General features: G+C 51.2%; 1 protein-coding gene across 1 annotated transcript; it reads left to right on the top strand.

Moving 5' to 3' along the window:
- The first annotated feature begins 4743 nt into the window (after nucleotides 1-4743).
- LOC110297501 (kallikrein-2-like) lies at nucleotides 4744-10231 on the top strand. Its single transcript, XM_021166276.1, is given in 5 exon segments — nucleotides 4744-4789; nucleotides 5879-6038; nucleotides 7947-8233; nucleotides 8345-8481; nucleotides 10106-10231. Coding segments are annotated over 5 exon segments (756 nt in total).
- Nucleotides 10232-13116: the final 2885 nt, after the last annotated feature.

Genomic DNA, 13116 nt, shown 5'->3' with positions numbered 1-13116 from the left:
AGGGTGTGTGTGTGTGTGTGTGTGTGTGTGTGTGTGTGTGTGTGTGTTATAAGGTCGGACAAGGAGTGAAGCCTGAGCACTGTCAGGGTAATAAATTCTTGCTAGGGTTGATAGTGGAGCAGCCAGCTTCGTGACATCAGGTTGGGAGGAGGGAGAAAACCAGCTCCTGCCATCTTCATCTGAGGTATCTGGGGTCAAAGGTCTCCTCTACCCTTCCTCTGTAACCCTGGGCCATTACAGTCCCACAGAGGTTGAATCATCACTCTGTTCCCACAGCAATGCTTAAAAAAGATCAGTCACGATTGTAAGGGCTAATGACACTGCCAGTGAGGGCCTGGAAGCCCCTTAGAGTTTTCCTACAAGTCATAGGTTATGAGGGATGTGATGACCATGAAGGCAACAAGCAGAGTGAAACTCCACAACAGCATGCAGTCCTGGGGCTCTGCCCTCCGAGGCACAGCCGTGGTGATTGGGCTGTTTTGTTCTTCCTCTTGCACAGCACCCAACACTTACGTGGTGGGGGGCGATGCTTCGTTGGTAAAGTGCCTGCCTTGCTGTCTCAGTTATGGTTTCTATAGCGTTGACAAAACACCAGGACACAAAAGCAAGTTGGGGAGGTGGTGGTGTCATGGCAGCTTCTTGACACTTGCTCCGACTTGGTAGATTGGCAGAGCCTTGTGGTTTCTTCTGGATCAAACTGCCATTGCTGATTCGGAAATGGTGTCCGTGAGTGGATTGAGCTACTACTGCTGATTTGTGTGAACTTAACTGCTGATATCCTGACAACACAGATTGGATTTGCACCAGAGAACTATTTCTAAACAGGTCCACATCCTTTTTTTGCCCTATTAATCTTTCCCTTCCACTACCTCTGGTGGGTGGTGGCCTCGAATGGAGGTTAAAGCATTTGATTGAGTACACTTATTAAAGTAGGCTTTAAGAAATATAAGTCCACAGGAAGGACAGGGTTTATTTGGCTTACAATTCCACATCACTGTTCATCACCAAAGGAAGTCAGGACAGGAACAGAAAGGAACCTGGAAGCAGAAGGCACAGAGGCCATGAAGGGGTGCTGCTTGCTCAGCAAACCTATCTATAGAACCCAGGAGCCACCAGCCCATGGATGGCACCATCCCAATGGGCTAGGTCCTTCCCTATTGATCATTAATTGAGAAATTGCCTTACAGTTGGGTCTCATGGAGGCATTTCCTTAAAGGAGGGCCCTTTCTCTGATGACTCCAACTTGTGTCAAGTTGACACACAAAACCAGCCAGTACACTTGCAGTCACAAAGACCTGAGTTTTAATTCCTACAACTCATGTAAAAAATTGGGCAAGGTCCAGGCTCAGTGAGAGACCTTGTACTGAAAGCTGTGGGGAGGGCTAGGGAGATGGCCCAGTGTTAGAGCCCCTAATTAGAATCCCTTAGTGATAGGCTGCAGTGATGGCTCAGTTTTAGAGGCCTTTGGTTAGTGTTAACTCACACCCCTTAGTTAGGGGTTGAGAGTGTGGCTCAGTGGTAGAGTCTGCATAGGATCCCTCAGAGAGGGCCTGCAGTATGGCTCAGTGGTTGAGCTGATACTTAGAATATTCAAATGAGGAGCTGGAGGAGTAACTCAGGTTTAAAACACCTGCCTAGAATCCACCAGGGATGGTCTGGGACTGTGGCTCAGTGGTAGAATGCTTCCATACACAGGAAAATTCTTAGATTCAATTCCTAACCTTGCAAAAATAAAAATTTAAATACATGTGTGCTCTCGTGCACAAACACACACAGAAACTCACACACACACACACACACACACACACACACACACACACACACACACACACTCCAAACCCTAAAATAAACACAATACTTCTAAGTACATAAGAAACCCTGTGGAAGAACAGTCAGTCTTCCTTTCTGTGACCATGTTATCTTTATTAGCCTATGCTGAAAACAGATATAGCGCCACAGACAATATTTACTGTCCTAAGCAGTAAAGAAGTTGGTTGTAAGAGGGACAGAACCTTCACTACTAGGACAGCAAGCAAAGCTGATCTCCAGAGATGCCATCGCAGGAGGCTGCCTGCTAGACACGTATCCTTGAAGGGCAGCCTGGGAGGAGGCAGAGGGATGGCCTGGCTGCAAGAGACTTAGCATACTCCTGTCTCCTCAGAACTTTGCTCTGGCCTCTCCCAGCTGCAGGGCACCTCAGTGTGTCATGAAATACCTGTCAGCTACATTCCTCATTTCCTTGGCAACCAAGGCTGCAGGTCCAGGTCCTGACACTGTCTACAGCAGCCTATTGTCAGTCCAGAGAAAAACAGGGTTAGAATCTCTGGGGTTTGGCTGAGTTGAGGACCCTGGGTGGGACTGGAAGGGCAGGAAGGCTGGGTTCTGAACGAGGAAGAGGCTGAGGTCAGGCTTGGGAGAGGAGGGTGTAGGTCTGGCACCTGAGTGAGGCTCCTGAGGGAGAGACTGGAGAGACATCACCTCATCAATACTGAGATGGGAAGATCTCATCCAGTGTCCAGGATCCCTGCATCCTTGGAAGGAGATGTGAAACCCGAGAGGCCGTGTTGCAGCTGTGTGTGTCTGGAGGGCTCAACATCCCTGAGAGGCAGGAACAGTTCTCAGGTGCAGGTTCTCAGGGAAGAGCATGGGACCTCCAGGTTTCCAGAGATGCAGAAACAGGTTGTGCCCCTTCCATGGTCTCTTCTTCTTCCCATGTCTCTGTGGGGTGCTCCAGAGATAGTACAGTGAGCCATGTGAGAAGCCCTAGGTGTTTGGGGGTTATCCCACTTCATTCAGAAACCAGACTGTGAGGTCTACAGCCACTGTCTTGACACATGTGTGTGTGAAAGTATCTGCTGATGTATTTGCATCTGTGCATAAGATGGAAGCCAGGAGAGTCCAGGATGTCCCTCACAATCAGTATCCACCTTACTCCCTTGAGACAAGGTCTCTCTGAAACAACCAGGAGCTCAGCTGGTGGTTAACAAGACCCAGCGACTGTCCTGTCTCCACACCCTACAACAACGAGGTTTCAGGAGTGTGTGGCATGGTGAATAGCCCTCACCCCTTTCCCAGGCCAGGGTCACACTGTGAGCTCATTTGCATCCATTTCTAGGGACAGTTTGTGTGATGCTCCCTGAGATCTGGGTCAGACAAGCATCCTGTGAGCCAGGGGAACCTGGTTGAAAGGGAGCTTGAGCAGGTCAGGCTCTCAGAGATGGACTCTGTGGTTTCTGGAGGAAGGTAGAAAGAGCCTGCCTTTAGGGCATCATCCACCTTCATTGGCCTTCTAGGTCTCTAAAATATGTTGTGCTCTGCTGACATTCCAGAGTCTCAGCCATGTCTAGGACAAGGCCTAGTAACTCATGCCAGAGTGGAGATAAAGGTGGGGCGAGAACTCCTCTGCAGTCCTACCTGAGAGGGACTCTTGGTGACAACCGTGGGTCCATTAATCATCAGGATGTGTTGGTTTGGATTCCTCTGAGCACTTCAAATGCTGAGCAGGTTGAGGACAGAGGCTGGGGAATGGGGACAATGGAAGACAAGGGTGCAGTCGGGGAGAGTTAACCATGGCGGTGGTCAGGCTTTTGTTCTGATTCTCCAGTAGCACATCAATGCAATTTTGAATCTAACCAAATATGAACTCAGGGTCTTTGTGATGTACTGAGAAGACCCTGGGTCTTTCATATGTTCCCTCTTGTCCTGAGAGAGTATGGCAGTCTGTGGAGAGTGTGTGGGAACAGAGGGTGCTTTGGGAGGTCAGCAATCCCCCATCCTTTCCACGAAGATGGACTCTGACATGCTGCAGGCTCGGCCATGGAGACCCCTGTCTCCTGATTGGAGGCTGTGGGCAGGAGCATCTGTGAAGCATGAGGAGGAGGAGCACTGGGACAAGGGAAGTGCACATCTGCATATGTGAGGGTGGGAGCCAGAAGGTTGAGTTCTGAGACTGTTTCAGCTCCATGAGAAGCTGGGCACTGGGGCTAGGAACAAAGTGCTCAGCGTGCAAGCATGAAGATCTGAGTTCCAATCTCAACAACCCTTGTTTTTAAAAAAGTGAGCCCTGTCACACACTCCTGAAACCCCTTTGTTGTAGGGTGTGGAGACAGGACAGTCGCTGGGTCTTGTTAACCACCAGCTGAGCTCCTGGTTGTTTCAGAGAGACCTTGTCTCAAGGGAGTAAGGTGGATACTGATTGTGAGGGACATCCTGGACTCTCCTGGCTTCCATCTTATGCACAGATGCAAATACATCAGCAGATACTTACACACACACACACACACACACACACACACACACACACACACACACAATTAAAAAGACATAAATATTCAGAGGTTTGGAGAGTTAGTCTTGGCCTCAGAGGGGCAAAGGGATCATTGGCATAGATTAGACTGACCACTGAAACTTGGGAGCGAGGATTTTATTGGGGTCTATGTAAGGAAACTTTGATTGAGAGCCAGTCATGTCCCTGATCCTGTCATCCTTTCCTGAACCTCTAGCTTCCCTGATGAAGCTTCCCTGCCCATGGGCCCTTCCCCAGTCAGGAATCCATCCAGTGTCAACAGAACAAGGAGATATGGGTTCTCATGCTCAGCTGCTGGCCTTGGTGCCAGCATCCAGCTCACAGACTTAGAGGCGTGGCTCAGAGTCAGCAGAGCAGGGTGGGAGTGTGGAGGGATAAGGGCTTTATATATAAGGCCTTGCAGAGTCCGCTCAGCTCCAAGCTCGTCACCTGTCACCATGTGGTTCCTGGTTCTGTGCCTCATCCTGTCTCTGGAGGAGTGTGGTGAGAAGTTGAGGGATTCACAGGAAGAGAAGGAGATCAGACCCCTCCCTTCTTCACCCCCATAAGTCCTCCCTCCCATACCAGCAGCTCAGCTTCATTCTCCAGCCCACGGCTTTCCTAGGACCAGGGACTGGGGTTCTTATTTCTTGTGGTGCCACCCTGACTCCCCATCTCAACCCCTCCATGCTGCCTAGACCTTCCTGCTCCCTGTTTTCTATCTTGATGTCCTAGAATGTCCAGTCCACTCCCTGCCTCCAGCCACTTTACCGCAGGCACAGATCCTGGGTCATCTCTGTCTGTCATGGTGCGATTCAGAATCCTTCATTGGAGGACGTCGCTCTGCCTTCCAGCACCCCTTAGCCCAACCACAGTATTACTGTCACTCTCATGCAGCCACTACTGTCAGTCACCCTATGCTCTCCGTCTTGACTTCTGTCCCCCAGGTCCTTTGCTGGGAACACAGATTCCCATGACACACCCTGTTTTATCATATAACTAAGAGAGCTAGTCAAAGACTACACAAATAGCCCCTGCTTGCTACAGTCCGGAATTGGAGTTTTTGAATTTTCTTCTTATTCTGCCTCCACCTTACCTTTCTGAGGGGGGTTTTAGGGGCTCTTCTAGAACTCATTCCAGGGTCAAATTTGCAAACTGAAAAGACCCCACCCTTTCCCACTACGTTCCCTCAACCCCACACAGGATTCTTTCCTAACAAACAGACCTCACCTATGGGAGCCCATCTCCATTTGGGAAACTCTCTGTTCCTGAGAACAGAGTTTCCACCAGCCCCCAGCCCATACCCTTCTCACTCCCTGGAGCCCATGCAGCCCCAGACTTGACACTCTGCTGTCTCCCAGTCTGCCGTCTAGGGTCAGCTTTGTGCTCAGAGTCTAATGTCTCCTTGGTTAGGGCAAGCTACCACTCAGCAAGCCAGGTGTCAGCCCTGAAATCCAGTCCATTCTAGCGCCCCTTAACCTGACCTCCCTCCTGATCCTCTGCCCCATGGCCCTTCACACCCACAGGAAAGCTTTCCTTCCCAGTCCCTTTTCCATGTCAACCCTGGGTCCTACCCAGCACTCCCTTCTACAGGTACCCTTTCCTTCGCCCAGCCCAGGATCATTGGAGGCTGGGAGTGCGAGAGACATCCCCAACCCTGGCAGGTGGCTGTGTATCATTATAACAAGGCTGTGTGTGGGGGTGTCCTGGTCCAACCCCAGTGGGTATTCATAGCTGCCCACTGCATTGGCAGGTAGGATGGGCTGGGGTGTGGCTCATGGTCAGAGCACTTGCCTGCATGCTAGGGGCCCTGGGTCCTCCTCCCCAACACATTAGTAGGAAAGGGAAATGGAGGTGATGGTGTCATCTATTCTTCAAGGAAGAGTATGCCACCCTCTTCCTCAGATGACCTCATGGGAGGTATAGGTGTGAGGGATGAAGGTTGGTGCTGGTCCAGAAGGACAGAGTGGTGGGTAGGCTGGACCACTACCACTCCATGACCACCTGAGTCTCTCCTCATGTCTCCCCATGTTCCTGTCTCGCTCTCTCTTGGGGATCCTGCTCTTTGATTGACTATGTGAGACTGTGTTTTGGTCTCTCCTACCCTGAGTCCCCGTCTGTGTGTCCCACCTATCTCTGTCCTCCTCTGGGTGTCTCTATGACCATGTGTCACTATGTGTCTCCCCCTCTAGATCTCTGCCCAGCTCTCTCTGGGTGTGGGTCTCACTCTCTGTCCGCCATCACTGCTGACCACACTGAAGAACTGGATTAAGTGAGATCTGGTGGACCGGAAGGGGTGGCCCCCATATGTGTGTGTGAGGGAAGGTCCTCAGCTTTCCCAGACCAACCTGGCACTGGACACGTCCACTCTGGGGACATACAGGCAGAGGCTGGGCTGGCCTGCATCAGGGCAGCATGATGAGTACAGAGTGAGGACAGGGTACTGGGAGAAAGCTTGGGCTGTGACCATGTCCCGTGGGCCAGGCTAGCTGAGGCTAGCCTAGTGCACCTGAGTGGCTCTCAACCCTGCCCCATCTCTGTTCCATTTCTCTTTCTCTCTTTACCTCCTGCCTCACTTGCCCACTTCCTCTATTTGTCTCTGCCTCTCGTGTGTCCCCATTCCCTTTTCCTCTCTTCTCATCCCATGTACTTGCTGCTCCCACGTGCTCCCATGTGCTTTCCTGTGGTGCTCCACGCTACTCCTTCCCTCCGTTTCCTTTGCAGTTCTCTTGTTTTAGTCATGTGCGTGTGGTGCATGTGTGTGTACTGTTGGTGCGTGTGTGTGAGCGTGCGTGTGTGTATGGAGGCCAGGAACAGATGTCAGCCATCTTCCTCTCTCACTCTCCAGCTTATGATCTGTCACTTGATTTATCGCATTTATTTGCTTTGTGTGTGTGAGTGCGTGAGTGTGTGTATGTGTGAGCATTTATGACATTGCATGAGCTTGGAGGTCATGAGATAGCCTGCAGGAGTCAGTTCCCTCCCTCCACCACGGAGGACCTGGGATTGAACTCAGGTCACACGGCTTGACTGCAAGTGCCCCTACCCACTGAGCCCCTTCACTGCCTCTTTTTTTTTTTATCATCTTAAATAAAAAAAAGCCTGTGTGTGAGTGTTTTGCTTGTTGGTGTGTGTCTGTGCACCATGAACTAGAGTTACAGACAGTTGTGAGCCAGCATGTTTGTGCTGGGAATCGAACCCAGGTCCTGTGATAAAGTAGTCAGTGCTCTTAACCACTGAGCCATCATCTCTCCAGCCATCTTCTGCCCCTATTTTTTGAGACAGGAGCTCAAATATTCAGCATAACTGGGTGCCAAGAAGCTCTAGAGATCGCCATGTTCCTGTGTCCTCAGTGTGGGAATTGCAGGCATGTGCCACTCAACCTGATTGGCAGCTCCGTTCAGAAGGTCCAAAGTCAGGTGCTCCCACTAGTGCATCAGGTGCTCCCACTAGTGCAGCAAGCTCATTACCGACTGAGCCATCCCACACCCTGGCACTCCTGTCTTTCCCATTCTGTGTCTGTCTTTCACTCCCTCTCCCTCCAGCACTTTCTTGCTATCTCTGCTTTCCACGCTCTCTTTCCCCATCTATTTCTCCTCTTTCTCCCTTTTGCCCAGATCCCTTGCCTGCTTTTCCTCCCTCATCTCTGCTTCCTCCCTAGCAAAAGCAAGGTGAGGCTGGATCAACACAGCCTGAGTGCTGATGAAGATGCAGGTCAGTATGTCTCTGTCCGACGCTCCATCCCACACTCACTCTACAACATGAGCCTCCGAAAGCTCACATTTCTCAGCTGGGATGCTGACAGCAGTCACGACCTGATGCTGCTTCAGCCGAGTGAGCCGGCCGACATCACAGAGGCTGTGAGCATGATGAGCCTGCCCACCGAGGAGCCGAAGCTGGGGAGCCGTTGCCTGGCATCTGGCTGAGGCAGCACCAGGCCAGGTAAGTGTATGCCTGGGTCAGACCCTGGAACCTGGAGCCGGAATTCAGTCCTGGATGGAAAGGCTGGGGAGCCTGGCTGCTGTAAATCTACCATGGTTGTGTTCTCTTGGCCTACAGCTGTCAGGGCGAGGACGCTGCAGTGTGTGGATCCCAACCTCATGTCCAATGACGTCTGTAAGAAGGCTTACTCACAGAGGGTGACAGAATTCATGTTGTGTGCTGGGCACCAGGAAGGCGGCAAAGATACCTGCATGGTGAGCAGTCCCAAGCCCTAGGATGCTGAGACAACAAGAGTGAAGGAAACTGATTCTGGGCTGAGGCCCGGCCAGCATCTCCTCAGCTGCTCAGACACTGTAGCCCGTCAGCTCCCCCTCCCCCCTTCAGTGTGTCAAAGCCTCCTCTGCTCCAGTCCTGTCCCTTCCTCCCAAGGCACCCTGTCTCTCACTCTTCCACATCTAGGCTTCTCAACCTACAGACGCCTTTTCTTATGTATCTCCTATGTGCCTCTGACCATCCTAGACCCTGCTCAGCCAATAGGAGCACAGAGCAGCCCCTCCCACACAGGGAACCATTATGGGGGTTGGGAATGTTGCACTGCTCTTCCTGGGGCAACTGTTTCTACTCGGCACAGAGAAGACAACACACTATTCCATCCATCTTGGAGAGCTCATGGGTTGTTGGGTTAGCCTCAGGGGCATAGAAGGCAACTGTATCACCAAAAAGCCTGCCCCAGCATAGGTGACCACTTAGAAAATCTGCACCTCCCGAGTCCCCTGCAGCTCCACTCAAGAGTCTCCCCTCCTGAGGGGCCTCCTGAATCCCCTTGCTCATGCCAGGAAGGGAAGTTTTGACGGAGAGAACACAGCTCCACAGAAAGGGGCAGCCATAAGCAGGAAGCACAACTCAGCCATAATGGGGTAGAACGTCATAAGGAGCCATGGGGCAGGCATGAGGCTTGGGAGGCCTGGGAGGGTCACTCGTGGTAGGAGGGAATGTTGTATGCAAGGTCAGAAGAGGCAGCACCTGACATAGGGGAGACGGGTGTACCCTATGGAATTAGGGGAAAGCAAGTACCAGGTCCCCAGGGGAGAGAAGCTGGAGGGCTTGGGGGACAATCAAGGACCTTGTGACTAAATAAGTGTCAGCAGACAGAGTGTGAATGGGGCTCAGAGCACACAGAAGGTTGCTTTCTGCAGGGCCTCAGCAGGGTCACATGGGATACTTTTATTCTATGGTGTGTTAGAAGCTGGCTGTGGGCGGTGCTGGACTGAGCAGGGCCAGGCTGACATTGTTCTCGAGTGCCATCTGGTGTCCATGAGATCAGGCTGCAGGAAGGGTGAAGGAGGAGGGCTTGTCTTGGGCTTGAGCTGTGTGAAGACGCCAGCCAGATCTTATCTTCATCTGGTCTTACCCCACTGCCTTCCTCTCAGGTGTTTGCCACAGTCTCGCCTTGCATTGCCTCCAATCATCCCCTCTAATGTCAGAGCTGGCCTTTCCCAGCCCCTGCTCACAGTCCTGGCTATGAGGTAGCTATCCTAGAAAAAGTTCATGGGAATGCAGCCGTGAGATGACCCCCAGAGGAAATGGCACCTCTATTCCCCTATGCCGAGCTGGGGACCCTGCCTTCTGTCCCCCCCCGCACCCCCCCACTACTGACATGAGGACATTGCCTTCAATACAGGAGCTAAATCTGTTTCCCTTCCTCTTTGCCCAGGGCTCCAGGCTATGTCCCCTTTGAGATGCTATCCTGCCTTCTTCTGGAAGGCAAACTGCGAAGTTGCAATCAGTAATCTGTTGGTGGTTAAGTGTGAGGGGTGGGTCACCCCAGACAGAAAGTGGGCTGTTCTCTCACTCCACCTCCATGCCTTCTTCCCTCAGGGTGACTCTGGAGGCTCACTCATCTGTGATAGGATGCTCCAAGGAATTACATCATGGGGTGGTGAGCCCAGTGACTATCCTAGGAAGTCTAGCTTATTCACTAAAGTGTCAGCACACATGAGCTAGATCAAGGCCAACATTAAGAACAACCCTTGAGGTCCCTGTGCCTTCCCTACGAAACTGACAACCACCGTTCCACATTCTGCACTGTTCCCCTTTTCTGGGCTCGAGGCATTTGGGTGCCCAGGACTCAGCCAGCAGAATGCAGTCTCCTGATTTTCTCAACACAAGTGCTTAGTGGAAGAGAGGAGCAGAGACATTTGGTTCAGCAGGTCTCAGAGGGTTGCATGTGCTTACCCCATCTCAAGAGCATGGCAGGTCTGAAAACTGCTCAAGCAGAAGGAGGTGGTGGTGGCCTTGGCATGTGTGCATGGCAAAGACGGCAGAAGGGGATCACCGGAGATGGGACAGAGACACACAGTGGCAAGTCCATGGAGCCCCGAGCAAGATCCGAGGCCCATGCAACGGGGTACATAGTGGGGTGGTGCGAAAACGTCACCCTCATTTTTCTGGAGACGACAGGATGCCTAAGTAAATTGTGAGCAGAGGAAGGAGGTCACTCCATGTCACAGGTCTGGCGCAAGGGAGGGGAAACCACAGAGTGGGGAAGCTTATTCACTTTGTGGTGACAACTTTGTTGGTGACAACAAGCCACAATTAACAGAGGGACTCTCAGTCACAGATGTGGAGCTAGGGTGTGTCATGGGTGAAGACCATGACAGGGAACAGAGAGAGATCCTGAGACAAGCTCTCAGATGGACTGTGGAGTAGAGAGGCAAACCTTACCACTGTCACCACTTGTCCAGTGGCTTCTATGGACAATGATGTGTGAGGACATGTCCAGAGTGCTTCAACCCACAGCAGCTGACCAAGCCTGGCATGCAGGGTGCTCGCTGGGCTCTGTACTCCTGTCCTCTGTACTCAAATACAAATACATGACCGACATGCTGTCCATCTCCAGGGTCTGCAGGGCATAGCCCAGGACCCCAGATACCCAAATCCACATTCACATTTACAGTCACTCCGTCAACACAAACTGCTACTGATATCCAGGGCTCCAGTGGACTGAGACTCCTCAGGCAAGGAAGTCTGGGGCATCCAGAATTGTCTCAGGAGGGACTCAAGTTAGGATTTTCTCGTGGTTGAGCACCAAGGCCTCTTGGGGAATCTTCTACTGTTCAAGGGATGAAGGAAGAAAGAGCGAGGAAGAGGAGGAGAGAAGAAAGGAGGGATGAGAAAAAGGAGGTAAATGGGGGGGAGAGAGGATAATATGGGGGAGAGGGAAAGGAGAGGAAGGGGAGGAGAGGGAAAAGAAAGGAGTGGGAAAGGAAGAGAAGGGGGAGGAGTGAGGAAGGCAGTAAGTCTGATGACATCATTGATCTGTTGACCAGGGAGGGGGCATGTGGAAGAAAGTGCAGGTATGGGGACAGACCTGCACTTACTGGAGATATGGTGGCCACTCCATTGCTGCTTCTTCACACCCTTGGGCAAGAAACAATCTCACCCTAAGTCTACAGGGTAGAGAGACACCCAGCATCCCATCCTGGACACAGGAGACCATAGAGTGTGTCATAGGGACATAGAGAGACCATAGCTGGGGAGGTAGGGTATCTCTGGGCACATGGGACTACATGGGACTGTACACAGGGTTAGGCTGAGGAGTGACACAGCTTAGTGAACTCCAGTTCTCCTAGGGAGAATGGAATTGTGCTGTCAACATCTTGAAGGCTGGCAGGATCTGAGGACTTTGTGAGATACTGCTGGTAATCCCATTGATGGAGAAAGCAGCATAGATTGGGAGCCTCCACCAGGGTGGGGGCCCTGAGGCCTCCTGGTGACAGACTTTGAGACCGAAGCTGATGCTGAGGACACTGGGTGTGGCTGAATCCATCCCTCGCAGTCAGCAACCCATGAAACCCAGAGCATGGGCTTCAGGACTTTAATTACTGGTCAGGAGGACAGGGTCTGAGTCAAAACTGTGGCCTGGGATAGGATGTGGTGTCCTGAGCTACTCCAGGAGCTGAAACTCAGTGATATTACACCCTAAGAGGAGGCTGAGAAAGAGCACGGATGCTCCACTGTTCTGTCCAACTGGGCCTGTGAGACACACAGACAAAAGAAAGTCCCACAGGAAAAGCTGCCTGTTCTAGTGGCTTTAGGAACAGGGTCAAGCCTGTCTAAAGTGTAGACCAGGACATAGACTGTACTCATCTTTGAGTGTCTCTCTCTGCAATAAACTGTCTTCTACACAAAGCTCTGTGCATCTCAGATGAATCCTTTTTTAATGGAGATCACAGGGGCTGGGGAGCCAGTGGAAATCCAGCAGTCTTGGTGACTGTAACATAGGTGTGTGAAGGGTCATCTGATGACTAAAAATATTTAAGTTGGATTCCACGTTGAGTTAGAAATGTCCTAATGAGGGACTGGAGAGATGACTTACAGATAAGAGCACTAGCTGCTCTTCCAGAGGACCCAGGTTCAATTCCCAGCACCTGCATGGCAGCTCACAACTGTCTGTAATTCCAGTTACACAGGATCTGACATGCATGAGGAAAAATATCAATACATATAAAATAAAAATAAATAAATCATTTAAAAATCTTTAAAAAAGAACTGTCCCAGTAAGTATACTGAAGGAGATAGGACAAGATATTAACAATACTGAACATGAAAACATGAAGCAAGGCCAGAAGAAACTAGGTAGAAAATTTTGAATATACTTAAAACCAAAAATTTTCAAAATATGAGGATCTAGGCTAGATGACTCAGTCAATAAAGTGCTCACTGTGCAAGTGCAAGGACCTATGTTCAAGTCCCCAGCACCCACTTAAAAGCCAGGTAGGGCAATGCCTATCTGCTAGCGAGGGGAGACGGACTGATTCCTGGAACGTGTTAGCCAACCAGTATAGCTAAATCAGTGAGAGATTTTGTCCCAAAAAGAAAGAAGAGGA

The sequence above is a fragment of the Mus caroli genome, unplaced genomic scaffold, assembly GCF_978045245.1.
Source record: "Mus caroli unplaced genomic scaffold, Mus_caroli_1 scaffold_8, whole genome shotgun sequence".
NCBI lineage: Eukaryota > Metazoa > Chordata > Mammalia > Rodentia > Muridae > Mus > Mus caroli.
This window is presented reverse-complemented; position numbering and strand designations above follow the sequence as displayed.